At 52.1% G+C, this 26915-nt stretch overlaps 1 protein-coding gene across 1 annotated transcript in view; it reads right to left on the bottom strand.

Moving 5' to 3' along the window:
• LOC115654062 (B-cell differentiation antigen CD72-like) overlaps nt 1-26915 on the bottom strand; it is a 59057-nt gene that overhangs the window by 20977 nt on the left and 11165 nt on the right. The window contains exons 4-7 of the mRNA XM_030567997.1: nt 10266-10355; nt 9218-9553; nt 7425-7573; nt 2946-3046 (exon numbers count right to left, since the gene is read on the bottom strand). Of these exons, the coding sequence (XP_030423857.1) occupies nt 2946-3046; nt 7425-7573; nt 9218-9553; nt 10266-10355 (676 nt within the window). The remainder of the gene's footprint in view (nt 1-2945; nt 3047-7424; nt 7574-9217; nt 9554-10265; nt 10356-26915) is intronic.

The raw sequence follows: 26915 nt of genomic DNA on the forward strand, positions 1-26915 counted from the left end.
TGGCCTGCTTTGTGCAGGGGGTCAGACTAGATGATCACATTGGTCCCTTCTGACCCTAGAATCTATGAATCTATGAATCTATGATTGGTCCTAGGACTGACCCTTGGGGAACACCACTAGTCACCCCTCTCCATTCTGAGAATTTACCATTAATTCCTGCCCTTTGTTCCCTGCTTTTAACCAGTTCTCAATCCATGAAAAGACCTTCCTTTTTATCCCATGACAGCTTAATTTACGTAAGAGCCTTTGGTGAGGGACCTTGTCAAAGGCTTTCTGGAAATCTCAGTACACTATATCCACTGGATCCCCCTTGTCCACATGTTTGTTGACTCCTTCAAAGAACTCTAATAGATTAGTAAGACATGAGTTCCCTTTACAGAAACCATGTTGACTATAAAAGCGTCAAAGAGTCCTGTGGCACCTTATAGATTAACAGACGTTTTGGAGCACGAGCTTTCGTGGGTGAATACCCACTTCGTCAGATGCATGTTGACTATTGCTCAACAATTTATGTTTTTCTGTGTCTGACAATTTTATTCTTAACTATTGTTTTGACTAATTTTCCTCTTACTGACGTTAGACTTACCGGTCTGTAATTGCTTGGATCACCTCTAGAGCCCTTTTTAAATATTGGTGTTACATTAGCTAACTTCCAGTCATTGGGTACCGAAGCTGATTTAAAGGACAGGTTACAAATCTTAGTTAATAGTTCCACAACTTCACATTTGAGTTCTTTCAGAACTCTTGGGTGAATGCCATCAGGTCCCGGTGACTTGTTAATGTTGAGTTTATCAATTAATTCCAAAACCTCCTCCAGTGACACTTCAATCCATGACAGTTCCTCAGATTTGTCACCTACAAAAGCCGGCTCAGGTTTGGGAATCTCCCTAACATCCTCAGCCGTGAAGACTGAAGCAAAGAATCCATTTAGTTTCTCCGCAATGACTTTATCGTCTTTAAGCGCTCCTTTTGTATTCCGATCGTCAAGGGGCCCCACTGGTTGTTTAGCAGGCTTCCTGCTTCTGATGCACTTAAAAAACATTTTGTTATTATCTCTGGAGTTTTTGGCTAGCTGATCTTCAAACTCCTCTTTGGCTTTTCTTATTACATTCTTGCACGTAATTTGGCAGTGTTTATGCTCCTTTCTATTTGCCTCACTAGAATTTGACTTCCACTTTTTAAAGGAAGTCTTTTTATCTCTCACTGCTTCTTTTACATGGTGGTTAAGCCACGGTGGCTCTTTTTTAGTTCTTTTACTGTGTTTCTTAATTTGGGGTATGCACTGAAGTTGGGCCTCTATTATGGTGTCTTTAAAAAGGGCCCATGCAGCTTGCAGGGATTTCACTTTAGTCACTGTACCTTTTAACTTCTGTTTAACTAACCCCCTCATTTTTGTATAGTTCCCCCTTATGAAATTAAATGCCACAGTGTTGGGCTGTTGCGGTGTTCTTTCCCACCACAGGGATGTTGAATGCTATTGTATTATGGTCACTATTTCCAAGCGGTCCTGCTATAGTTACCTCTTGGACCAGCTCCTGCGCTCCACTCAGGATTAAATCTAGAGTTGCCTCTGCCCTTGTGGGTTCCCGTACCAGCTGCTCCATGAAGCAGTCATTTAAAGTATTGAGAAATTTTATCTCTGCATTTCATCCTGAAGTGAAATGTTCCCAGTCAATATGGGGGTAATTGAAATCCCTCACTATCATTGGGTTCTTAATTTTGATAGCCTCTCTAATTTCCCTTAGCATTTCATTATCACTATAACTGTCCTGGTCAGGGGGTCGATAATAGATCCCTAATGTTATATTCTTATTAGACCATGAGATTTCTATCCATAGAGATTCTATGGAGCAATTTATCCTGAATTGATACTCTCCGTTGTGTCTCGCCAGAGTCTGCCTCATTACACCTCCATGAATTTATCTAGTTCTTTTTTGAACCCTGTTATAGTCTTGGCCTTCACAACATCCTCTGGCAAGGAGTTCCACGGGATGGCTGAGTGTTGTTTGAAAAAAAATACTTCCTTTTGTTTGTATTAAACCTGCTGCCTATTAAACACCCCAAGTTGTGTTATAATATTATCACTAATGTTTAGAAACTTAAATGAGGTTTTACTAGTGTCTGCAGGAGACCTCCCGCACTTCTCCCAGACTGAAGTCCCCCATAACAGTTTTTCTTCCCATGTCACAGACAAGTGGTTAGTGAGTATCCCATTCTGTTCTCTGGTTTGGTTTGGGGTCTGTAACAGACCCACCAGTACACCCGCTGGGCTTTGTTAGCACGTTCAGCCATAGGCATGATCCTGCCCTTGTGAGTTAGCAGTACCTCTAGAATAGGTGATGCTGCCTGCGATGCAGAGTGCCCCCCAAACCTTCCTAAAGAGGCTGCAACCAGTGAGTATAACATCCCCGTCCTGTGACTCATCCCCCTGCGCCTCGGTGATGACAATTATACCGAATTCTTCTCATCGGTGAGAATTTCCAGTTCCTCTGGCTTGTTACCCAGATTCTCAGTATTGGGTCAGAGACAATTAAGAAATGTCTCCTCCTCAAGTCCCTGGCAGCGCTGCTCAGTACGATCCTGACATCTGGATCTGTGTTTTACATTCATTTGTTCTGTGGTTTTCCCCTTGGCCTCCCAGTAAATCACCTCACTTACTCTTGGGCACTACGGGTAAAGAATTTCCTCAGAGGACTTGAAACTGCTTTAAACTCGTTATTTGGCAGCTTTCGAGCACACGGAGTTGCTCTAAATATACCTCTCTGGCAAAGCGTCCACATAAGGAACTGCAGGCTGGTTGGTTCCATTACGGGGAAGCCACTAACCCTTCCAGCGCACTTTAGTCAGAGGCTTTAGCTACAGTTACTAACGTGCCTGTTTCTTTTCGATGGTGCCAGTGGTTAGCAAATGGAGCATCTATCTGAAGAAATAAATATTGTACTTACTTTTCAAAGGGCGAGTCATCAAGCCACTTCCACTGTGATCTTGCATACCAGTCTCTCCTGGCTCCAATCCAATACTGCATACCAGTATGTTTCAGAAAATTCTAGGAAGAAAAGAGTTACGTAATGGCACCCCTGCATTCAAGTGACAGCTGTGAAGAAGCAGAGCACTGCAGGGAAAGGATTAGCTGGTGGAGAAAAGGGTGTTCCCATGAGCACCATCACATTGCTCCAGAAGTGGGGCTACACAGCTAGCCAGGTGTGTGGCAGCTAACAGCATCCTCCCAGCGCACCCTGCTATTGGTTATCTATTGTACTGGATCCCACTCAGCCTACCAGAAATGAGAGGCCCTGGGTACTTTCCCTGCCGGGCCCACGAGTTTCCCCGAAGTGGGAGTTCAGCCGTGACAAGTGAGTGACGATTCCTAGGATGTCATGATACCCCTAGGACAACAAATGTGGTGAGCTTTTACCCTACACTATACAGATTTCACAGGGAAGACCAGAGTTTCTCAAACTAGGGGTCCTGACCCAAAAGGGAGTTGCGGGGAGGGTCACAAGGTTATATTAGGGGAGTCACGGTGTTGCCACCCTTACTTCTGCGCTGCTCTCTTCAGAGGTGGGCAGCCGGAGAGTGGCAGCTGCTGACTGAGGGCCCAGCTCTGCACGCAGCAGCGCAGAAGTAAGGGTGGCAATACCATCCCAGGCCATCCTTCCTGCTGCACTGCTGCTGGCGGCAGCTCTGCCTTCGGAGCTGGGCTTCCAGCCAGGAGCCACCGCTCTCCAGCTGCCCAGTTCTGAAGGCAGCGCCACCGCCAGGAGCAGCGCAGAAATAAGGGTAGCCTGCCTGAGCCCTGCCGCACCGCCGGCTGGGAGCCGCCTGGGGAAAGTGCCTCCCGGCCGGAGCCTGAACCTCACATCCCCTCCTGCACCCCAACCGCCTGCCCCACATCAGAATCCCCCTCCTGCACCCAATTCCCTCCAAGACCCTGCACCCCCTCCTGTACCCCAACCTCCTGCCCCACATCAGAATCCCCCTCCTGCACCCAAACTCCCTCCAAGACCCTGCACTCCCTCCTGCACCCTAACCCCCTGCCCCAGGTCAGAATCCCCCTCCTGCACCCAAACTCCCTCCAAGACCCTGACCCCCCTTCTGCACCCCAACCCCCTGTCCCAGGTCAGAATCCCCCTCCTGCACCCAAACTCCCTCCAAGACCCTGCACCCCAATCCCCTGCCCCGGCCCCCTCCTGCACCAAACTCTGTCCCAGGAAAAAGACTTGCATACAGGGTGTTACGGAGTGTGGGGGAGTCCAGCCCTGCACCCCTCTTCCTGGGACCCACAGTGACTCTCGGCCAGCCAGTAAAACAGAAGGTTTATTGGACAACAGGAACACCGGTTACAGCAGAGCTTGCAGGCACAGTCAGGACCCCTCCACCGAGTCCTTCTGGGCTTTCACGGTGCTTGGGTCCAGCATAGGATCCCCTGAATTCCCCTCACCCAGCCCACAACCGAAACTGAACTGCCCCTCCTCCAGCCGGCCAAGGTGCTAACCTCCCTCCCCCTACCTGGCTCTGGTTACAGGCTTAAAGATCCTGTCCCTCACCTAAAGACATCCCTGGCTCTCCCATCCCCCACACCGACAGCCCCTACTCCATCACACAGGGGCTCCATCAAATCTAGTAGCCCTGGGCCCACAGGAGAGTTCATCCGGTCCTGACTAGAGGTCATGGTATATGAAGAAAACGATGACTTAATTGGCATTGCAGCGACTTAGTGGGACAGCTCCCATGACTGGAGTACCAGCACCGAGGGCTACAGCTTGTTCCCGAAGGACGGGTATGGGGACAAAGGAGGAGCTGTTTGCTGTACGTCAGGAATGAGCACACTTGCGGCGAGGCGACGTGCGCGGCAGAACTGAGAGTCCCCGGGTGCGGATCACAAGGGAAAAGAACAGCAGGGAGGTTATGGACGGGGGTCGTCTGTTAGAGACACCACAGCAGGAAGAGGAAATGGACGAGTCATTCTACAAGCAGGTAACAGGATTAGCTAACACACATGAGCTAGTATGAGTGGGGGATTTTACCTTCCCTGATATCTGTTCAAAGACTCTTACAGCAACACAGAACACATCCTGCAAGTTCTTAGCATGTGCAGGGGACAGCTTTCTGACTCAGGAAGAGTTGAGCAAACAGCTCGGGGGTGTGACGAAGTGGGACTGTTCTTAATACTTCCTCTGAATACTGTGTGGGTGCCTCAGTTTCCCCTATGCATTTCTTAAGTCTCTAGGGGGTGAGATTGTTGCCGAGCAAAGGGCCAGTGTGCATAAATGGCCGGCACTCTGTCTCCTGGCAACTAGTGGCTGGGGCCCTTCCCCCCTGCAAGGGGATGCTAAAGGTGTGGGGGAACAAAGGAACTAGGTGACCTCCTGGCCCGGGAAAGGAACGGAGCAGAGGAGGAGGCAGTGATGAGCTCCCAAAATATTAACAACCGGTTCCCTCCTCCCACCCCACGAGGGGGTCGTCTCCCTCCGCCCCCTGGGACTCCTGCCGCATCCAACCTCCCACGTTCCTCGATACCCCACTCCCAGGACCCCTGCCCCATCCACCCCCCTTCCCTGTCCCCTAACTGCCCCCTGCCACCACATCCAACCCCTCTTCTTATTCCTGATGGCCTCCTGGGACCCCTGCCCCACCCAACCACCCCTTCTCTGTCCCGACTGCCCCTGGAACCCCTGCCCGACTGCCTCCCACCGCCCCATCCAACCCCTGGTCCTTCCTGACTGCCCCGCCAGGACCCTTGCCCCCATTCAATTTCCCTGTTCCCTGCCTTCTGACTGCCCAGACTCCCGACCCTAATCCACCCCCTGCTCTCTATCCAACACCCCCCTGCCTGGAGCTGTGCCACCAGGCCGGCCAGAGTCGGGGCCAGGGTCCGGCCTGGAGCTGTGCCACCCGGCCGGAGTCGGGATCGGAGCTGGGGGCCGGCCCGGAGCCGCGCCACCTGACCGGGGTCAGGGTTGGGGCCGGAGACGCGCGGCGCCTAAAGCCTTCCTTGTGCCCCCCCGCCCCAGCTCACCTGCAGGAAGCTGCTGCTTCTCAGCCCTCCCAGGCTTCCCGCGCTACAGCTGATTGGAAGGAACCCCGGGGGGGAGCCTTCAGAGGAGGAGGCAGAGGCAGAGCTGGAGCCAGGTGAGCTGGGGCCGGGGGCAGGGCAGGGCAGGGAGCTGCTGGAGCTTTTATTAAATTTAAAAGCCCTTTACAACCGGTTCTAAAAGCGTTTCTAAATTTAACCACCGGTTCCCACGAACCAGTGGGAACTGGCTCCAGCTCACCACTGGGAGGAGAGGTTGGGGGGGTTCAGTCTGGAGCTGGCTGGGGATGAGGAGTGAAGTGCAGACGTGGGGGTCTGGCTCACTGCCCCCCATAATGGACCCGGCTGAGGGGTCCGGTTCGCTGTATCTACAAGCTCTGTTTTAGACCCTGTTCCTGTCATCGAATAAACCTCTGTGTTACTGGCTGGCTGAGAGTCACGTCTGACTGCAAAGTGGGGGTGCAGAACCCGGTGGCTTCCCCAGGACCCCGCTGGGATGGACTCACTGTGGGAAGTGCACGGAGGGGCAGAGGATGCTGAATGCTCCAAGGAGAGACCCAGGAGGTGAAGCCGTGTGAGCTTCTTGCCCTGCAGACAGTCTGCTCCAAGGGAGAGGAGGCTCCCCAAAGTCCTGCCTGGCTTTGTGGGGAGCAGTTCCAGAGCATTGCCCGGGGACTCCGTGACAGGGGGTCGTCCATTTTGGATCTGGTGTTGACCAACAGGGATGAATCAGCTGTGAAGGTGAAGGTGGGCGGGAGCTTGGGAGGAAGTGACCATGATCTGATGGAATTCAAGAGCCTAAGGAAAGGAGAACACGAAACCAGCAAACTGGGCTTCAGAAAGGGGGATTTCTGCGGACTCAGAGAAACGGCAGGGACCCGTGGAAGGAAGAGAAGGAGTCGAAGGAGGCTGGCAGTTCCCAAAAGCTGTAATACTAGGGGCCATTCCCATGCAGAGGAGAGAGAAGAGAAGCCGCAGGAGGCCAACGTGGCTGCACAAGGAGATTTTTAGCTCTCTACAAACCCCATAGGGATGAATACAGGGACTGGAGGGTGGGGCACGGCACCAGGGGAGTACACAGGGGAATAGTGCGAGCACCAAGGGACAAAACCAGGAGAGCCAAGGCAAGGAACGCGGTACAGCTGGCAAGGACTGTTAGAGGGAGCAGGAAGGGGAGTTCTTCAAATCTGTCAGACAGGGGCAGTGTGGGGGCGCTGCTCAGTGGAGGAGGTAAGCTGGCCACGCTCCTCCAGCCCTGGGATCATTGCCGTTACTCTGCTCTGAGCCCCCCGCCTGTTTGCCAACACCTCCAACCCCCCTCACCCAGCATGGGGACCCCCCTTTACACAGTGTTCCGGCTGCGGTCACACCGGCCGTGCATGTACCGTACCGGCGTTGTCTCCGTGTCCCAGGATTTGGCAATGAGAAGTTGAGCAGATTTCTGTTCACACTCTTTTCTGCTTTCTTCCCAATTCGTCTTCTCCTTCGAGATGAACAAGCACTTTCCTCTGTACAACACCCAGTCTGCCGGGCAGCAGTCTGGAGGGAAGACGGGGTGAGAAGCTCAGACACTGTCCTGGGCCTGAGTGCAGCTAATGAGTTCATGCCCTGGGCTGTACAAAGAAGGCCTGGTCCCTCCCCAGGGGCTCCCACTCCCCCAGACTCATGGCTGCCCCAGGAGGCTCCGAGCTGTGTGTGTGTGTGTGTGAAGGGGGAGTTCTCGAGGGTTTGGGGCAGGCTGGGAGCTGAGTCCAGGGCTCAGATACAAGTGTAACTTTTCATGGGATTCAGGGGAGCCCCCAGCCTTCCCAGTGTGTCCTGCAGCCCCTGATTCGCCCTTCCAAAGGTGTGAAGCCTCCAGTACCATGACCGTCAGCCCCAGCCGACTCTGCTGCAGCTCTGTGGGGAGCATTTCACCGGTGGGGTAAACGAGCCCCATCTCCCTGGCCTTTCGCTCTCCCCTTCCCCAGGGGTTCAACCACCGGGAGGACGTGGGCACTGCTCCGTTATAGCTCTGGCCGGAGGGCGGGGCAGGCAGCAGGCAGCAGGCAGGACAGTGATGCACAGACAGACTGAGCCGTTTCCCTCATTCTGACAGAGCTCCTTGTGCAGTGTGAGCAGACAGCGACTCGCTGCCCTTGTCACCTGGCAGCCGCCTCCTCCCCGTGCCCTGCTCTGCCGTCTGGGAGGCCCCAGGCTGTCTGCGATGGCGCGTCATCCTCGGGGCTGGGATTCTGCCCTTGGTGAGGGTAAAGGTTCACGGCTGGAGAGTCGCCCAGCTCGCCTGCCAGGGAGCCGGGGCAGGACTGGCAGGGGCAGTGCCACCCCCAGGGAAGCTGATCTCATTTTTTAAGGCCTGGGTTAGTTTGTTTGCCTGGGGTGGGCGAAGCACCGAGAGCATCGCGGGCACAAAATGTGACTCAACCTGCCCTGTGTGTGAGCGTCTGCTGCAAAAAATCCCAAAGGCAAAGAGGTCCGTTGTGCGCTGGTCCCCATGTTCTGAACACGTGGGAGAGAGGCCTGAAGCGAGGCCTGGCCTGGATCGTGGGGCTGCAGGTCGGGTCTGAGGAGCACCAGCAGATCGGGGCGGGGGGCAGGGAGAGCAGGGGGTGCAAGCGGAGCTCAGCGGTGGAGAAGCAGCACTCCCACTCCGAATTCAGTTAGTCCAGATGTTAGCTCTTCACCAGGCTGAATCGTGGGATCTCGGCTGACTAATGATCATGTTCATAGTTTGTATTTAGCCAGCACCTTTTCTCCAAGGCCCTAGCTTGGTTCTACACATAAACCGTTAGACCAGCCACAGGTAGGCCTTGCTTCATGCACCCCTGAAATGCAGCCACCTCTGGGGTGGGATGCAGCGTCTTTAACAGCTGAAACTGCCGGGGGATTTAGGGGAGCCAGTTAGAACTGGCCCAGGACAGCGAGTTCATGTCCCAACTCTTATTCCATGGAACCGGCCAGTGCCCCCCACCCGGGGTTTTTTGTGTCGTCTCCAGGAGTGCCCCCTACCAATGCACACACACTCCCCAGACCTGGGGGAAGAGCTGCCCCTCCTGAATGACCAGAGCCACTTGCTGCAGCAGAGCCCTGGAGCTGGGTGCTCCCTCCCTTCCCCCACAGGGCTCAGCTGTCCCTGCCGGGGCCTGGGGCACCCCAGTGACCCCCGCCCCGGGAAGGAAGTACCTGTCTGCTCGCAGGGGCGGATGCTGGCCAGGGCACTCTTCGTTTGGTTCAGCTTCTCTTTAATTTCTCTCTTCTCCTCCTGTACCCTCGCCAGCTCCTCCTTCGTTCCCTCTAAAGCAGCCTCCCACTGTCGCAACTTTTCCTGGGTGCCGTTCATCTCCAGCTGCATCTGCTCCAGCTCCTCCCTGGCCTGCCCCAGCTCCCGCCTGGCCTGCTCCAGCTCCCTCGCCATCTGTGCCAGGGTCGCGCCCTTGGTGCTGACTTGCTGGGAGAGGCGGCTGCTCTCTGCCTCGTGCACTCGGGACGCCTGCTGCAGATGCTGGGAAACCTGCCAGTCTGCAGGGGACAGACAGCGTGAGCCTGGGCCGGGCGCAGGGACGCACGAGCTCCAGCACAGGCCAACGGGCACGTGCTAGCAGGTGCCAGCAGGGCAGGGCCAGGCCAGGAGGGCGACTCAAGAACTGGGCTCACGCATCCACCCCTGCAGGGCCCCAGGGGGACGGGGACCCTCCCGACCGTGGAGAACAGCCCTGTAATGCTGGGCCGGGGCTGTTCAAACTGCTGGGAGGCGAGTGGGTGCTGCAGCCAGCGGGCAGCCTCCGAAGTACAGGGCCCCACCCTTCCCCCCATGGCCCCTCCCCAGAGAGAATTCCCTAACAGGGCCCCCCATGGCTCCCTAGTGACAGCCCCCCGCGCCTGCCCCAGGACAGGGTCCCCCATGTCTCCCCGGTAACAAGCCCCCCGCACCTGCCCCAGAACAGCCCCCCCACACATCTCCCCGGTAATAGGGCCCCCGCTTGCCCCGGGACAGCCCCCCCCCATGGCTCCCCAGCTGGATCCATGTTGCTGCTGGGGAGGTTTCCTGAGCTGCAGCCTGAACTCTCCTTTGCTCGGGTTCAACTCCTCCGCCACCGCGCCCTGAGCCCCCCTCACTCTCCCTGGGGTCCCCGGCCCCCCACATCACCACTCCCCACATGCAGCCCCTGCCCTCTCTCCCCTGGCCGGGCGTTTCGTTGGCGGGTGCCCACAGCCCGGGTCCCCTACTCACAGCGAACCCCCAGGCCGATGGTGGTGGCCAGGAGGAAGAGGCAGGTCCCCAGCAGGCCGAGGGGCAGGTACCGCGTGCTCCACCTGGGCTCTGCGGGAGAGAACCGGCTGCGTTAACGAGGGAGCCCTGGGCACCAGCTCCTGCCCCTCTGCCCCGAGAGGGCCACGGGCCTGGGAACTCAACCCCACGGCCAGCTCCCCCCTCAGGGTACCCAGGCAATGGGGCTCGGCCCCCCAGGAGGGCAGTGGGAGCCAGGGGAGAGCTCCCAGTGCCCTGGGGCCTGCAGGGACACAACCCAGGCTTAGGCTACCAGCTCCAGTTCCCCCCCAGTGCGTGGCTGGCAGCCGGAGAGGCGGGCGCCGGAACCCTGCCCCTGCCATGGGCCATGCGCTCAGGCTTTGCCCCGTGCTCCTGCCAGCCCAGCTGGGGCTTCCTCCCTCCCCCAGCCACGCTCCCCCACTCAGTGCCCTTCCCCACCAGGAAAGGGGACACCCCGCCCTGGGGCTGGGCCAGGCTCCGGGGGGCATGGCCAGCCCAGCTGCTGGAGTGCAGGGGAGCGCCCCTGGGCAGGTCTGGGCTAACCGCAGGCGCTGGGTCGTTCTGACCTGATCCCTGAGCCAGCCGGGCGTGGACCCCACAGACAGCAGAACCCCAGCAGCACCCCCAAGCCCATCCTCTGGCCCAGGCCAGGTATCACCCCCCGCCTGGGGCCTGGCCCAGCCTCCTGGGACCCGGGCCAGTTCGCTATAGTGCTTGCCCCTGCCCATGAGGTCTGTTCTCCCTCGCTCAGAGCCTGATGGGGGCCGTGTCGGAGGGGGCTGTGTGGGAGTCTGAGCCCCCGTGAGTGGCTCCCTGCCCCTCGTGTGGGTTCTCCCCACGCACGCCCCACCAGCCGCTGGATTTCCGCTCTGTGGCCAGGCCAGCCTGCTGCAGGCACTGGGCCTGGGGCCTGGCTGGCTACACTGGGCACTCACAGCTCCACTCAGAGCCGGGTGAGCGGCAGGGGAGACAGCTCCAGCCGAGCTCCCCAAAGGAGGCTCCAGCGAGCGTCGGCCGCAGCAGCTCCGTAGGGCTCCCCGCCCAGGGCTGTTACGCAGGGGCTCTGCAGCCAGTGGGGACACAGGACACAGCCCTTATGATCATATACGGCAATTCGCTACCAGGCCGCTCGTGTGCAGGTGTCTGTGGGTGTAGCTCTTGTACCTGTTATAGACGTCAGCTCATTGCCATGACACTGTGGTGGTGGGTTGTCCCTGTGGTCAGAATTTCCCCTTAAATCCTCTATTTTCAGCTCCCCAGTACCCAGGGTTTCCGCTGGGCTGTTCATAGGCCTCCAGCTGTACACTCACTGCTGAAGCTAACGTCTTACAGGATACGGGCCCGCAGGCTCCTCACGTTAGCGCTGACTATAACAGCAGTGTGACGTTATTAACATAAACTGTAACCGTATAGAGCATGGTTGCTACCACTGCTATATATTTGCAGCAAATAACTGGTCTCCCATGTTTAAGAAGGTCAAAGATGAATTCAAACTGGAACAGGTTCAGAGACGGGCTACTAGGATGGTCCGAGGAATGGAAAACCTGCCTTATGAAAGGAGACTCAAAGAGCTTGGCTTGTTTAGCCTAGCCAAAAGAAGGCTGAGGGGAGATATGATTGGTCTCTATAAATATATCAGAGGGATAAATACCAGGGAGAGAGAGGAATTATTTAAGCTCAGTACCAATGTGGACACAAGAACAAATGGATATAAACTGGACACTAGGAAGTTTAGACTTGAAATTAGACGAAGGTTTCTAACCATTAGAGGAGTGAAGTTCTGGAACAGCCTTCCAAGGGCAGTAGTGGGGGCAAAAGACATATCTGACTTCAAGGCTAATCTTGATAAGTTTGTGGAGGGGATGGTATAGCCTAATTTTGGCAATTAATTGATCTTTGACTATTAGCAATAAACATGCCTAATGACGGGATGAGAGTTACTACAGAGAATCCTTTCCTGGGTGTCTTGCCCACATGCTCAGGGTTTAGCTGATCGCCATATTTGGGATTGGAAAGGAATTTTCCTCCAGGCAGTTTTTCCACCTTCCTCTGTAGCATGGAGCACAGGTCACCTGCTGGAAGGTTCTCTGCATCTTGAAGTCTTTAAACCATTTGAGGACTTCAGTGGCTCAGACACAGGTTTGATACAGGAGTGGGTGGGGTGAGATTCTGTGGCCTGCATTGTGCAGGAGGTCAGACTAGATGAACAAATGGTCTCTTCTGACTTTAAAGTCTACGATTCTATTGTACAAAGGTTGTCATGTGAGGTGTCTAAGACAAGGTTATAATTTGCTGGTTATGATTATTCATATATGGAGATATACCGATCTCATAGAGCTGGAAAGGGTCCAGCCCCCTGCTTTCACTAGCAGGACCAAGTACTGATTTTTGCCCCAGATCCCTAAGTGGCCCCCTCAAGGATTGAGCTCACAACCCTGGGTTTAGCAGACCAGTGCTCAAACCACTGAGCTATCCCGCCCTTGCTCTCTAAATGCCTGTATCATTTTTGTATTTAAAGTTATAAGTATTGGCTCCATACTGTCTGTATTTGACACTTGTGCTGTGCTTCTGAGTGACACCCCAGACAATCTGGCATCAGCTCTGCCTGGCCTGCTTGATGGCCCATTAAGGATCATCAGCTAATGCAACTGACCCATTGAGAGAAGGCATAGACACCTGGTGACTTAGCAGGGCAGGGACAGGCCTATGGACAGAACTCTGAGGTTTTTCCAGGCCACTTGCTGGATAGTTTGTGGTTGGAACAAAGGAAGCACAACCCACATGGCAAGAGACTATAAAAGGCAGCTGCAGCTCCTCCATCTTGTCTTCAATCCTGCTTCTTACCTCTGGAGGGACTTTGCTACAAACTGAAGCCCTGAACAAAAGACTGACTGACCCATCCCAGCTGTGGATGTTCCAGAGACTTGATATGAACCTGCAGTTTACTCCATCCCTGCTACAAGCCTGAACCAAGAACTTTGCCATTACTGTATGGAATTGATTCCATTTAACCAATTTTAACTCTCATCTATATTTTTTTCTTTTTAGAACTAAGCTTTTAGATTCTAAAGGATTGGGAACAGCGTGATTTGTGGGTAAGATCTGATGTGTACATTGACCTGGGTCTGGGACTTAGTCCTTTGGGATTGAAAGAACCTTTTTTCTTTTACTGGGGCATTGGTTTTCATAACCATTCATCCCCATAACGAGTGGCACCGGTGGTGATACTGGGAGACTGGAGTGTCTAAGGCAGCGTTTCCAAAACCGTGTTTCGCAGAACACTGGTGTTCCGCATGATGTGAATAGGTGTTCCGTGAAAGAATTGTAATTAAAAAAAGGGTCTTTAAACTTTCTTAAATTTTAAATTTGGCATATTTGAAGCGTAGTTTACTACTCTTTTTGAATGACTATAATTAACATAAAATTCTTTTTCCAGTTATTGATAGATCTCGTATTGAATATCATGGTGTAAATTGAAGCAGCATGCAAGAATGTTGGTATCTACTCCTTTCAGGCATGTTTCAGTTAGCGACGTCACACCCCTTCCGCTCGAGGCTGCGCGAACTGCTGCGGTATGCACACACCATTCTCTTTACGCCATGTTGAATATAACATATTCACTCAACACGTTCAAACCTGTGGGTCTTTAGCGTGTGTGCGATAAGCACAACTAAACTAGCTTCGTTCGAAACAATATAAATATTTGTGACAAACAAAATTTGACAAAAATCAGTATTTCTAAATATTGTTACTAAACCTAATCACCATGGATTTGTGGCTAAAAGAAGGAACTTTAAAACGAAAAGCAAGTTCTTCTGGTACTCCAACTGTGGCTGAAATAAACGAGCAAAATATTGTGACACTTCAAAGTGAGGATGAACAATCGCAGTCTTTTGTTGCCAAAAAATCTGTTAGTACTAGTGAGTTATCCAAAATGAAAGAATTTCCACCGAAGTATATAAAAAAACAAGAAGAAGCAGGTGTTAAAAGACAGAAGCGAAAGTATGATGAAAGTTATTTGTCTTTTGGTTTTACGTGTGTTGGAGATAAAGATGTTTCTGATGTGCAGTGCGTTGTGTGCAACAAAATACTAGCAAATAGTTCATTGGCTCCTGCTAAACTTTGTAGCCATTTGGAAACCTGCATGCTGAATACAAAGACAAAGATATAAGTTTTTTCAAGAGGGAGCATGACTCACTTGGAAATTGTAAACTTTTGATGATTAAAATTGCTAAAACAGACAACAAAAGTGCAACAGAGGCATCTTATCGAGTAAGTTACTGTATAGCACTTGCCGGAGAAGCTCACACTATTGGAAGAACGCTTATCAAGCCTTGTATGAAAGATACTGTAAGGTGCACGTTGAGCGAGCAGTCTGGTAAAAAAATTGATGTTGTATAGTTTTCAGATAATACTGTTGCATTCCGTATTAAAGATCTTGCTGATGACATAGAAAAAGAGGTAGTTTGCCAACTGAAAATTTGCCATGAGTATTCATTGCAGCTAGATGAGTCCACTGACGTTTCAGGACTTGCTATGCTACTAGTATTTGTCCAATATAGATTTAATAATATTATTGAAGAGGACCTGCTCTTATGTGAATCTCTGCAAAGCAACATGACTGGAGAAGAAATATTCAACTGCATCAACAATTTTATCAGAAAGCATGAAATTAGTTGGGGAAAATGTATTGATGTATGTACTGACAGTGCTTGGGCAATGATTGGAAAGATGAAGGGAGCTGTAACGTAAATCATGTGTGGCACCAGAAAGCATTAAGAGTCTTTGTGTTCTACACAGATGAGCACTTGCAGTTAAAAAATTACCAGCATCTCTGAAAATTGTGCTTGATGAAGCAGGACAAATTATCAATTTTGTCAAATCTCAACCACTTCAGTCCAGGTTATTTAAAATTTTGTGCAAGGAAATGGATAGTCAGCACAAAACGCTTCTTATACATACAGAAGTGAGGTGGCTCTCCAGAGGAAAAGTGCTTGTGAGGCTTTTTGAGCTTTGTAGTGAACTACTGGTATTCATCACTACAGATAATTCAGGATGAAAATTTAATGACTGACAAATTCCTCCTGGCTAATGAGACTTGAGTATCTTGTAGATATTTTTGCAAAATTAAATGAAATTAATCTGTCGCTGCAAGGAAAGAACGTGACCGTTTTTACTACAATGGATAAAATGTTGTCGTTAAAAAAGAAACTGGAATTCTGGGCATCTTCTGTAGAACAGAATAACTTCGACTGCTTCCCTGCAGTACATGAATTTCTGACTGGAATAAATTCTACAGTCCATGAAGACGTTTCCAGCACCATTTTACAGCACTATGTGACCTGCAGGCCTCTTTATTAGAATATTTTCCTACAACTACTGATGATAATGCTTGGGTTCGAAATCCATTTGTAATTACAGCCAAACCAGTCGGCTTTACTGCACTCGATTATGAACACCTAATTGACGTAATTTCTGACTCTGATTTGAAATAAAAGTTTAAGGAACTTCCGCTGAATAATTTTTGGAGCAGCCTAATAGAAGAGCACCCTAACGTGGCTAAACGTGCAGTTCGAGTGCTCCTTCCTTTTGCTACAACTTATTTGTGTGAGATGGAATTTTCGTATTATACTGCAACAAAAACCAAATATAGGAATAGACTTAGTGCTGTGCCTGACATGAGGATTCAACTTTTTGGCATTATTCCTAATATTAAGGGAATTTGTGATAGAAAAAGGCAGAAACACCAATCCCAATAAATCCAAATTTGTATTTCTGTTTATAAAAATAGATTTCCTAGTAAAAATCTAATTTGTTTGGTGTTTGTGTATATATAAAAACAGGTTTTTTTAAAGTTTTTAATTTTGACTCTTGCACTTGATTTTTGTCCTACTTTGTACGTGCTTTCCAGTTAGAAATTGTTAGTTCAAGTGATTTAAAATTTGTATTTTTGCTTTGTTTTATAAAATAAAATATATTTGAGCATAAATAACCCAATTTTTTATTTGAAAACCAAACAACTACAAAATAATATGATAAATGTTCCGTAATAGGCTAAAAAGTGTTCGTGGCCGAAAAAGTTTGGGAAACGCTGCTCTGAGCAGTTTTCTGTATTTAACTCTTTATACTATTGTGACAAACTGGGACAGTTTCTTAACATGGTCTTTGAATGATGAGTGGGAAGTATTGGCTGGGGAAGGGGGCAGGGGAGTTTTGCTGGGACGGGCTGCATTGGGGAAGGGAGGATACCTGAGCATGTAACATGAGAACCCAGGAGTGGGGTTGGAGGCCAGGTGACACCTCTGTCTGGGAAACTGGACAAAGGACACAAAGGCTGGGGGAGGAGCCGCGAGAGGCAGAGTGAGAAGCTGGAGGGAGTTTCAGTTTGAAGCTGGCTGGGAAATGGAGAGGGGAGCCCTGATGCGGCTTGGGCTTCCCGATGGGGCTGTGGCCTCCCTGGGGCCCCAGACGGACCTAACTAAAGGGGGTCCTGTTATCTGTACTGGCAAGACCTGTTTTGGACTGTATTCCTGTTGTCTAAATAAACCTCCTGGCTGACTGAGAGTCACGGTGACTCACAGGAAGCTGGGGGTGCAGGGCCTTGTGTCCCCGAACACTGCGTGACAGCTATGACCAGGTGGAGGGGGGCTCTAATGTGGTGGGGAAATAGCTGTTTGTCTGTGCATGAAGTGTCTGAATGTCTGTCTAGTGTTTCAGAAGTGAGTCTGGAATTAGTTCAAGTGCAGAAAGAATTCATTGGTCCGGAAAATGTTTCCCAGGAGTAGTGCAGCAGGGTAGTTACCCTGCTCCTGAAAAAGGCTAGGCTGATTGCGGAAGCAGCCACAGCTGGGGCCACGCCCCAATCAGGCCACAGCTGGCCCTGTAAAAGGACTGTGAGCCAGGAGTGGAGTCAGTCTCTCTCTCGGTGTGGAGAGAGAGAAGGACCTGGCTGCCTGGGAGAAAAGGGGACCTGAACTGGAGCAGAGCTGGGGAGCTCCAGCCTAGCAACTCCCCAGGCTGACGCCTTGGTGAAGGCCCAAAGCAGGTACTGGGGTTGCAGAGGTGCCGCCCAGGGTTAGGCAAAGGCAGCAGGTCCAACCCCCGCCCCATGCCACTGATGAGTGGTTCTCAGACTGTGTCTGCCCCAGTGAGCAGGTGGCCGGCAGTAGCCACTGAGGCAAGGAGGGGATAGAGGGTTGGGAGTTCCCCTGGGAGGGGAGACCCAGAGTGTGGGGGCACTGCCAGGGGGCAACACCCCAAGGTAAAGGATGGATATAAACTGTTCAGGAAGGACAGGCAAGGCAGAAAAGGTGGGAGAGTTGCACTGTATATAAGAGAGCAGTATGACTGCTCAGAGCTCCGGTATGAAACTGCAGAAAAACCTGAGAGTCTCTGGATTAAGTTTAGAAGTGTGAGCAAAAAGGGTGATGTCGTTGTGGGAGTCTGAACAGACTACCAGACCAGGGGGATGAGGTGGACAAGGCTTTCTTCCAACAACTAACATCAGTTACTAGATGGCAGGCCCTGGTTCTCATGGGAGACTTTAATCACCCCGATATCTGCTGGGAGAGCAATACAGCAATGCACAGACAATCCAGGAAGTTTTTGGAAAGTGTAGGGGACAATTTCCTGGTGCAAGTGCTGGAGGAACCAACTAGGGGCAGAGCTCTTCTTGACCTGCTGCTCACAAATAGGGAAGAGTTAGTAGGGGAAGCAAAAGTGGATGGGAACCTGTGATGGAGTAGGGACTGTCTGTGTGGGGAGTGGGAGAGCAGGGGAGGACTTCAGGGGATGGACGATGCCAGGGCCTGTAACCTGAGCTAGGTAAGGGAGGGGAAAGGTCAACACCTTTGCCCGGGAAGGGGACAAAGGAAGGGAGTGGCAGGAGGGAAGCAGTTTGAGTTTGGGCTTGGGGCTGTGTGGGCGGAATTCAGGGTATCCTAGCTAGGATCCAAGCACCCTGAAAGCCCAGAAGGACTCGATGGAGGGGTCCTGACTGTGCCTGCAAGCTCTGCTGTAACCTGTGTTCCTGTTGTCCAATAAACCTTCTGTTTTACTGGCTGGCTGAGAGTCACTGTGGGTCCCAGGAAGAGGGGTGCAGGGCCGGACTCCCCCACACTCCGTGACAACTGGTGGTAGCGGTGGGATATACTGCACCCCGTGGACGGTGCTTCCTGCAGTAAGTGACTGGGGAGCAGTAAAACGAAGGGATGATTTTAGGGGTGATTAACCCCTGGGGGTGTGTGCCCAGTGAGAAGGACTTTGCAGTAACAGGGTCCCCCGGGGGATTGCAGCGAGCGGTCTCAGAGGCGAAGGAGTCGGCAGCTCGACCCTGGCAGAGAGATGGTGACCTCAGGAAGGGCTGGTGCACTACGGGTCCCCCTGGAAACCGTGGGGAGCGGCGAGCACCCCGGCCTGTGAGTGCCCAGCAGGAAGATGTATGCCAAGCGGCGCAAGTGCGACCTGCTGGAGCTGTGCAAGCAGAGGGGGCTGCGCCCGGGGAGACGCACCAAGGACCAGCTGATTGCCCAGCTGGAGCAGGGAGACCGCATGAATGAACGGAGCCCTGTCTCTGAGGGAAGCAGCCGGGCAGATGCAGCGCAGGCACCAGTGTCTGTCCCCGCTGGGAGTGGTCAGCCGGCAGACGAGGGCTTCCCGAGACCCCCCCTTCCTAGGCGTAGGGGAAGGGCGGGGCAGGAGGTCAGACTAGATGATCAGATTGGTCCCTTCTGACCTATGAGTCTATGAGTCTATGAGGAGCCCAGTGTATACCGAGGGCACCGTGACACCCCTGGCCAGCAGGGGAGCCTCACGGCGAAGCTCGGCATCCGTGGAGCGGAGGCGGCTGGAATATGAAAGGGAGCTGAGACGGGAAGAGCTCGAGTTAAAGAGGCGAGAGCTGGAGGAGAAGGCGAAACAGCGTGAACATGATGAAACCATACTATGACAGGGGGAATGTGGTGTTGGCCGTGTGTGGACATTGGGAGGGGCAGGGAGATGACCCCTTAGTGGATCTATTCCCTGGGACAAAAGCTGGTTCCCCCCTGGAGGCGATTCCCCTCTCTGATCAGCTGACCCCGGGCCAGCACGCTGAGATCAGAGGGGTGCTGCATCTGTACCGATAGCTGTTTTCCAACCAGCCTGGACGCACTAATTTGACTGTCCACTGGGTGGAGACCAGGTCACATCCCCCTATAAGATGCTCCCCTTTTCGGGTCACTGGGAAAACTGCCCAGGATCTTGAAAGAGAGGTCAGGGACATGCTGGCTTTGGGGGTGATCCAGCCGTCTTCCAGCCCTTGGGCCTCGCCAGTGGTGCTAGTCCCCAAGAAGGATGGGTCAATCCGGTTCTGTGTGGACTATCGAAAGCTCAATGCCATCACCGTATCTGATGCCTACCCTATGCCCAGGCCTGACGAGCTCCTGGACAAGCTGGGAGGTGCTCGGTACCTCACCACTATGGATCTTACCAAAGGCTACTGGCAAGTGCCGCTGGACGCAGATGCCAGGCTGAAATCGGCCTTTATCATCCCTCTGGGGCTCTATGAGTTTCTGACCCTGCCCTTCGGCCTCAAGGGAGCACCGGCCACCTTCCAGCGCCTGGTGGATCAGCTACTGAGGGGGATGGAGAGTTTTGCCATGGCGTATATTGACGACATCTGCGTCTTCAGCCAGACCTGGGAGGACCACATGTCCCAGGTTAAACAAGTCCTGGACCGACTCCGAAAGGCTGGGTTAACAGTAAAGGCTGAGAAGTGCAAGGTGGGGATGGCTGAAGTATCTTACCTGGGCCATCGGGGGGGAGCGGCTGCCTGAAGCCGGAACCAGCCAAGGTGGAGGTGATCAGAGACTGGCCTGCTCCCCAAACCAAAAAGCAGGTCCAGGCCTTTATTGGGATGGCGGGGTACTATCGAAGGTTCGTGCCCCACTTTAGTGCCATAGCCGGCCCCATCACTGAACTGTGCAAAAAGGGGAAGCCAGACAAGGTGATCTGGACTGAGCAGTGCCAGGAGGCTTTCCGGGCGCTGAAGGAGGCTCTGGTTAGTGGCCCAGTTCTGGCAAACCCAGATTTTGACAAACCCTTTATGGTGTTCACTGATGCCTCAGACACGGGACTGGGGGCGGTGTTAATGCAGGAGGATGAAAAGGGGGAGAGACACCCCATCGTGTACCTGAGTAAGAAGCTGCTACCCCGGGAACAAAGCTACGTGGCCATCGAGAAGGAATGCCTGGCCATGGTGTGGGCCCTTAAGAAGCTAGAGCCATATCTCTTTGGGCAACACTTCACCGCGTACACCGACCACTCTCCCCTGACCTGGCTGCACCAGATGAAAGGAGCCAACGCCAAGCTCCTGAGGTGGAGCCTGCTCCTGCAGGACTATGACATGGACGTGGTCCATGTGAAGGGAAGTGCCAACCTGACAGCGGACGCGTTGTCCCGGAGAGGGGGCCCTGAACTTCCCCAGGTCACTGGGCAGAGTGACCCCGCTCAGTTCAGTCTCGAAGGGGGGAGAGATGTGATGGAGCAGGGGCTGTCTGTGTGGGGAGTGGGAGAGCAGGGGAGGACTTTAGGGGATGGACGATGCCAGGGCCTGTAACCTGAGCTAGGTAAGGGAGGGGAAAGGTCAACACCTTTGCCCGGGAAGGGGACAAAGGAAGGGAGTGGCAGGAGGGAAGCAGTTTGAGTTTGGGCTTGGGGCTGTGTGGGCGGAATTCAGGGTATCCTAGCTAGGATCCAAGCACCCTGAAAGCCCAGAAGGACTCGATGGAGGGGTCCTGACTGTGCCTGCAAGCTCTGCTGTAACCGGTGTTCCTGTTGTCCAATAAACCTTCTGTTTTACTGGCTGGCTAAGAGTCACTGTGGGTCCCAGGAAGAGGGGTGCAGGGCCGGACCCCCCCACACTCCGTGACAGAACCTGGGAGGCAGTGACCATGAGATGGTCGAGTTCAGGATCCCGACACTAGGAAGAAAGAAGAGCGGCAGAATATGGACCCTGGACTTCAGAAAAGCAGACTTTGACTCCCTCAGGGAACTGATGGGCGGGATCCCCTGGGAGAATAACATGAGGGGGCAAGGAGTCCAGGAGAGCTGGCTGTATTTTAAAGAATCCTTACTGAGGTTGCAGGAAAAAAAATCCTGATTTGTGGAAAGAATAGTAAATATGGCAGGCGACCAGCTTGGCTTAACAGTGAAATCCTTGCTGGTCTTAAACACAAAAAAGAAGCTTACAAGAAGGGGAACATTGGACAAACGACCAGGGAGGAGGATAAAAATATTGCTCAGGCTTCAGGAGTGAAATCAGGAAGGCCAAATCGCACTTGGAGTTGCAGCTAGCAAGAGATGTTAAGAGGAACAAGAAGGGTTTCTACAGGTATGTTAGCAACAAGAAGAAAGTCAAGGAAAGTGTGGGCCCCTTACTGAATGGGGGAGGCAACCTAGTGACAGAGGATGTGGAAGAAGCTAATGGACTCAATGATTTTTTTTTGCCTCTGTCTTCACAAACCAGGTCAGCTCCCAGACTGCTGCACTGGGCAGCACAGCATGGGGAGGAGGTGACCAGCCCTCTGTGGAGAAAGAAGTGGTTTGGGACTATTTAGAAAAGCTGGACGAGCACAAGTCCATGGGGCTGGATGCGCTGCATCCGAGGGTGCTAAAGGAGTTGGTGAGTGTGATTGCAGAGCCATTGGCCGTTATCTTTGAAAACTCATGGCGATCGGGGGAAGTCCCGGATGACTGGAAAAAGGCTACTGTAGTGCCCATCTTTAAAAAAGGGAAGAAAGAGGATCCAGGAAACTACAGGCCAGTCAGCCTCACCTCAGTCCCTGGGAAAATCATGGAGCAGGTCCTCAAGGAATCCATTTTGAAGCAGTTAGAGGAGAGGAAAGTGATCAGGAACAGTCAGCATGGATTCACCAAGGGCAAGTCATGTCTGACTAACCTAATTGCCTTCTATGAGGAGATAACTGGCTCTGTGGATGAGGGGAAAGCAGTGGACGTCTTATTCCTTGACTTTAGCAAAGCTTTTGATACAGTCTCCCACAGTATTCTTGACAGCAAGTAAAAGAAGTATGGGCTGGATGAATGGACTATAAGGTAGATAGAAAACTGGCTAGATGGTTGGGCTCAGTGGGTAGTGATCAATGGCTCCATGTCTAGTTGGCAGCCGGTTTCAAGCGGAGTGCCCCAAGGGTTGGTCTTGGGGCTGGTTTTGTTCAATATCTTCATTAATGATCTGGAGGATGGCGTGGACTGCACCCTCAGCAAGTTTGCGGATGACACTAAACTGGGAGGAGTGGTAGATACGCTGGAGGGACCTTCTGATGATGCAGTTCTGGCAGGACCCAACTGAGAGTGCCAATTCAGGACCAATTGCATAAACAGGGCAGTTACAGCCCAAGGCTGGGGTTTTTCCACCTCTAAGGCAAACCAAACCAGCCAGACAAAGAGGACTTTGGTTTCACCCCACTGGCTAACCACAAGTCACATAAGCAATTCCCTTAGACACTCCAATTTCCCAGTATCACCACCAGTCCTGCTCGTACTAGGGATGAATGGTTATGAAAATCAACACCCCAGTAAAAAAAAAAAAAGTTCTTCTGATCCCAAAGAATCAAGCCCCAGACCCAGGTCAATATACAAATCGATCTTACTCACAAATCACGCTGTTGCCATCCTTTAGAATCTAAAAGCTAAAGGTTTATTCATACAGGGAAAAAGATAGAGAGGAGAGCTAGAATTGGTTAAATGGAATCAATTCCTTACAGTAATGGCAAATTTCTTGGTTCAGGCTTGTAGCAGTGGTGGAGTAAACTGCAGGTTTAAATCAAGTCTCTGGAGAACATCCCCTGCTGGGATGGGTCATTCAGTCCTTTGTGCAGAGCTTCAGTTTGTAGCAAAGTCCCTCCAGAGGTCAGAAGCAGGACTGAAGACAAGATGGAGATGAGGCATCAGCCTTATATAGGCACTTCCAGGTGTAAGAACACTTCTTTGTTCTTACTGTGGAAAATTACAGCAAAATGGAGTCTGCAGTCACATGGGCAAGTCCCTGCATACTTTGCTGAGTTACAAGGCTTATCTGCCTCCTCTCAATGGGTCAATTGTGTAGCTGATGGTCCTTAATGGGCCATCAAGCAGGCTAGGCAGAGCTGACACCAACTTATCTGGGGTGTCTCCCAGAAGCATAGCATAAGTTTGAAGTACAGACAGTATAGAGCCAATATTCATAACTTCAACTACATAATGATACAGACATACAGACAGTATAATCATGACCAGTAACCCATAACCTGGTCTTAGACACCTTATATGACCCCCTTTACATAAGAATTGGTGCCACTACAGGGCCTTGGTTGCAACCATGTTCTATAGGGTCCCAGATTATATCAATAACGTCACAGACCTAGACAAATTAGAGGATTGGGCCAAAAGAAACCTGATGAGGTTCAACAAGGACAAGTGCAGAGTCCTGCACTTAGGACGGAAGAATCCCATTCACTGCTACAGACTAGGGACCGAGTGGCTAGGCAGCAGTTCTGCAGAAAAGGATCTAGGGATTACAATGGACAAGAAGCTGGATATGAGTCAGCAGTGTGCCCTTGTTGCCAAGAAGGCTAACGGCATATTGGGTTGTATAAGCAGGGGCATTGCCAGCAGATCTAGGGGCATGATCTTTTCCCTCTATTCAACATTGGTGAGGCCTCATCTGGAGTCCTGTGTCCAGTTCTGGGCCTCACACTTCAAGAAGGATGTGGAAAGAGTCCAGCGGAGGGCAACAGAAATGATTAGGGGGCAGGAGCACATGATTTATGAGGAGAGGCTGAGGGAACTGGGATTGTTTAATCTGCAGAAGAGAAGAATGAGGGGGGATTTGATAGCTGCTTTCAACTACCTGAAAGGGGGTTCCGAAGAGGATGGAGCTCGGCTGTTCTCGGTACCTGATGACAGAACAAGGAGCAATGTTCTCAAGTTGCAATGGGGGAGGTTTAGGGTGGATATTAGGAAACACTATTTCACTCAGAGAGTGGTGAAGCACTGGAATGGGTTCCCTAGGGAGGTGATGGAATCTCCTTCCTTAGAGGTTTTTAAGGTCAGGCTTGACAAAGCCCTGGCTGGGATGATTTAGTTGGGAATTGGTCCTGCTTTGAGCAGGGGGTTGTAGATGATCTCTTGAAGTCTCTTCCAACCCTGATACTCTATGATTATGCTGTCTGGGTGCATGTATCATTTTTGTATTTAAAGTTATAAGTATTGGCTCTATCCTGTCTGTGTTTCACACTTGTGCTGTGCTTCTGAGTGACACCCCAGACAATTTGGCATCTGCTCTGCCTGGCCTGCTTGATGGCCCATTAAGGCCCATCAGCTACACAACTGAACCATTGAAAGAAGGCAGATACACCTGGTGGTTTAGCAGGGCAGGGACAGGCTGTCATAAACAGATAAGAAAAGTTAATAGCACAGAAGTACTTTATATCTCTCTGACTGTAAAGAGTTAACAAGTTCAGTGAGCCTGGCTGTCACCTGACCAGAGGACCAATCAGGGGACAGGAGACTTTCAAATCTTGAGGGAGGGAAGTTTTTGTGCTGTGCTGTTAGTTTGTGTGTGTGCTGTTAGATTTGGTTGTTGTTCACTCTGGGGGCTCAGAGGGACCAGACGTGCAACCAGGTTTCTCTCTAATCTCTCCGATACAGGCTCTTATAAGTTCAGACTAGTGAGTACTAGGTAGATAAGGCGAGTTAGGCTTATGGTTGTTTTCTTTATTTGCAAATGCGTATTTGGTTGGAAGGAGATCAAATTGGTATTTTGCTGAAAAGATTTTAATTTATACTTGTATACTTTAGGCTGGGAGGGTATTCCCAGTGTCTATAGCTAAAAAAAACCCTGTAACATATTCCATCTTAAAGTTACAAGATAATTTTGACTGTTTTTCTTTCTTTAATTAAAAGCTTTTCTTGTTTAAGAACCTGATTGTTTTTTTATTCTGGTGAGACCCCAGGGGACGGGGTCTGGATTCACCAGGGAGTTGGTGGGGAGAAAGGAGGGAAGAGGGAGAGAGAGGCTGATTTCTCTCTGTGCCAGGATTACTTTCTCTCAGGAAGAATCTGGGAGGGGAAGAGAGAAGGAGGGAGGAAGGTGAATTGTCCTGTCTGTTTCAGGATTCAAGGGGTTTAAATCACAGTGATCTTCCAGGGTAACCCAGGGAGGGGGAGTCTGGGAGAGACAACGGTGAGGGAAAGGGTTTCCTTTCCTTGTGTGAAGATCCAGAGGGTCTGGGTCTTGGGTGTCCCCGGGCAAGGTTTTGTGGGGACCAGAGTGTACCAGGCATTGGAATTCCTGGTTGGTGGCAGCACTATAGGTTCTAAGCTGGTAATTAAGCTTAGAGGAATTCATGCTGGTACCCCATCTTTTGGACACTAAGGTTCAGAGTGGGGAATTGTACCATGACACAGGCCTATGGACAGAACTCTGAGGTTTTCCAGGCCATGTGATGGGCAGCTTGTCTTTGGAACAAAGGAAGCACAACCCACATGGCAAGAGACTATAAAAGGCAGCTGCAGCTCCTCCACCTGGTCTTCAATCCTGCTTCTTACCTCTGGAGGGACTTTGCTACAAACTGAAGCTCTGAACAAAGGACTGAATGACCCATCCCAGCGGGGGATGTTCCAGAGTCTTGATTTGAACCTGCAGTTTACTCCATCACTGCTACAAGCCTGAACCAAGAATTTTGCCATTACTGTATGGAATTGATTCCATTTAACCAACTCTAGCTCTCATCTATATTTCTTTTTATGAACAAACTGCTCCGGCAGTGGGGCTGCTGCAATGGGGCGGGGAGTGGGACAGGCTGTGCTAACCTGTGCCTGGGGGCAGACCCCAAGTCAGCCATGGTGGCTCCAGCACTTTCCTGGCAGGGATCAGTCCCCATAGGCACTGCTGCAGGGTGTGATGGTGAGTGGCTCTCCTCCCCAGAACCCCCGGGGCCCAAGCCCTGCAGAGCTCAGCTGAAGGCTTGGGGGCCATGCTAAGGGCAGGGGGCCCCTCAGGGCACAGCCAACTGGGTAAGGTCCCCTCACGGGGCGGGGGGAAGCCAGCACAGCAGGGGCCCTAGAGTTGGAGCCCAGGTCATGGGCTCACACCTGGCCACCTGGACCGAGCCCAGGGATGGGGCTGACTAACGCATGCTCCAGACAGTCGCCAGGCTGGGGCTGAAGCCACCAGGAGACGGTGAACCTGCCACAGCCCCTGGCTGGTTGTGCCAAGGGTCAGTGACCCTCAGCGTTAAACGTGGGATGGTTCCGAACTGGCATTTGTCTGGCTCCCACTTCCAGCCCTGGGCTCTTGTCCTGCCTGGCCTGGCTAGACCAAGGAGACCTTCAGCGCCGGGTCTCTGGCTGGGCCAGTGTCAGACGCTGAGCGCGTCACCTGGCCAGCTGCTGCCGGAGGGCGTCTCGCTCACTCCCCGGCGTTTCCTCCAGCCCTCTGGTCATTGCTGTGACACTTCCCGGCCCCCGACATCCTCTATAGAACCAGCCCCCAGAGCTGGGCGCAGGATCCCGGGTCAGCCTCACCAACGCCGTGTACAGAGGTTACCCCTCCCCCGGCTACTCCCCTGT

This window comes from Gopherus evgoodei, chromosome 6 (assembly GCF_007399415.2).
Source record: "Gopherus evgoodei ecotype Sinaloan lineage chromosome 6, rGopEvg1_v1.p, whole genome shotgun sequence".
NCBI classification, from domain to species: domain Eukaryota; kingdom Metazoa; phylum Chordata; order Testudines; family Testudinidae; genus Gopherus; species Gopherus evgoodei.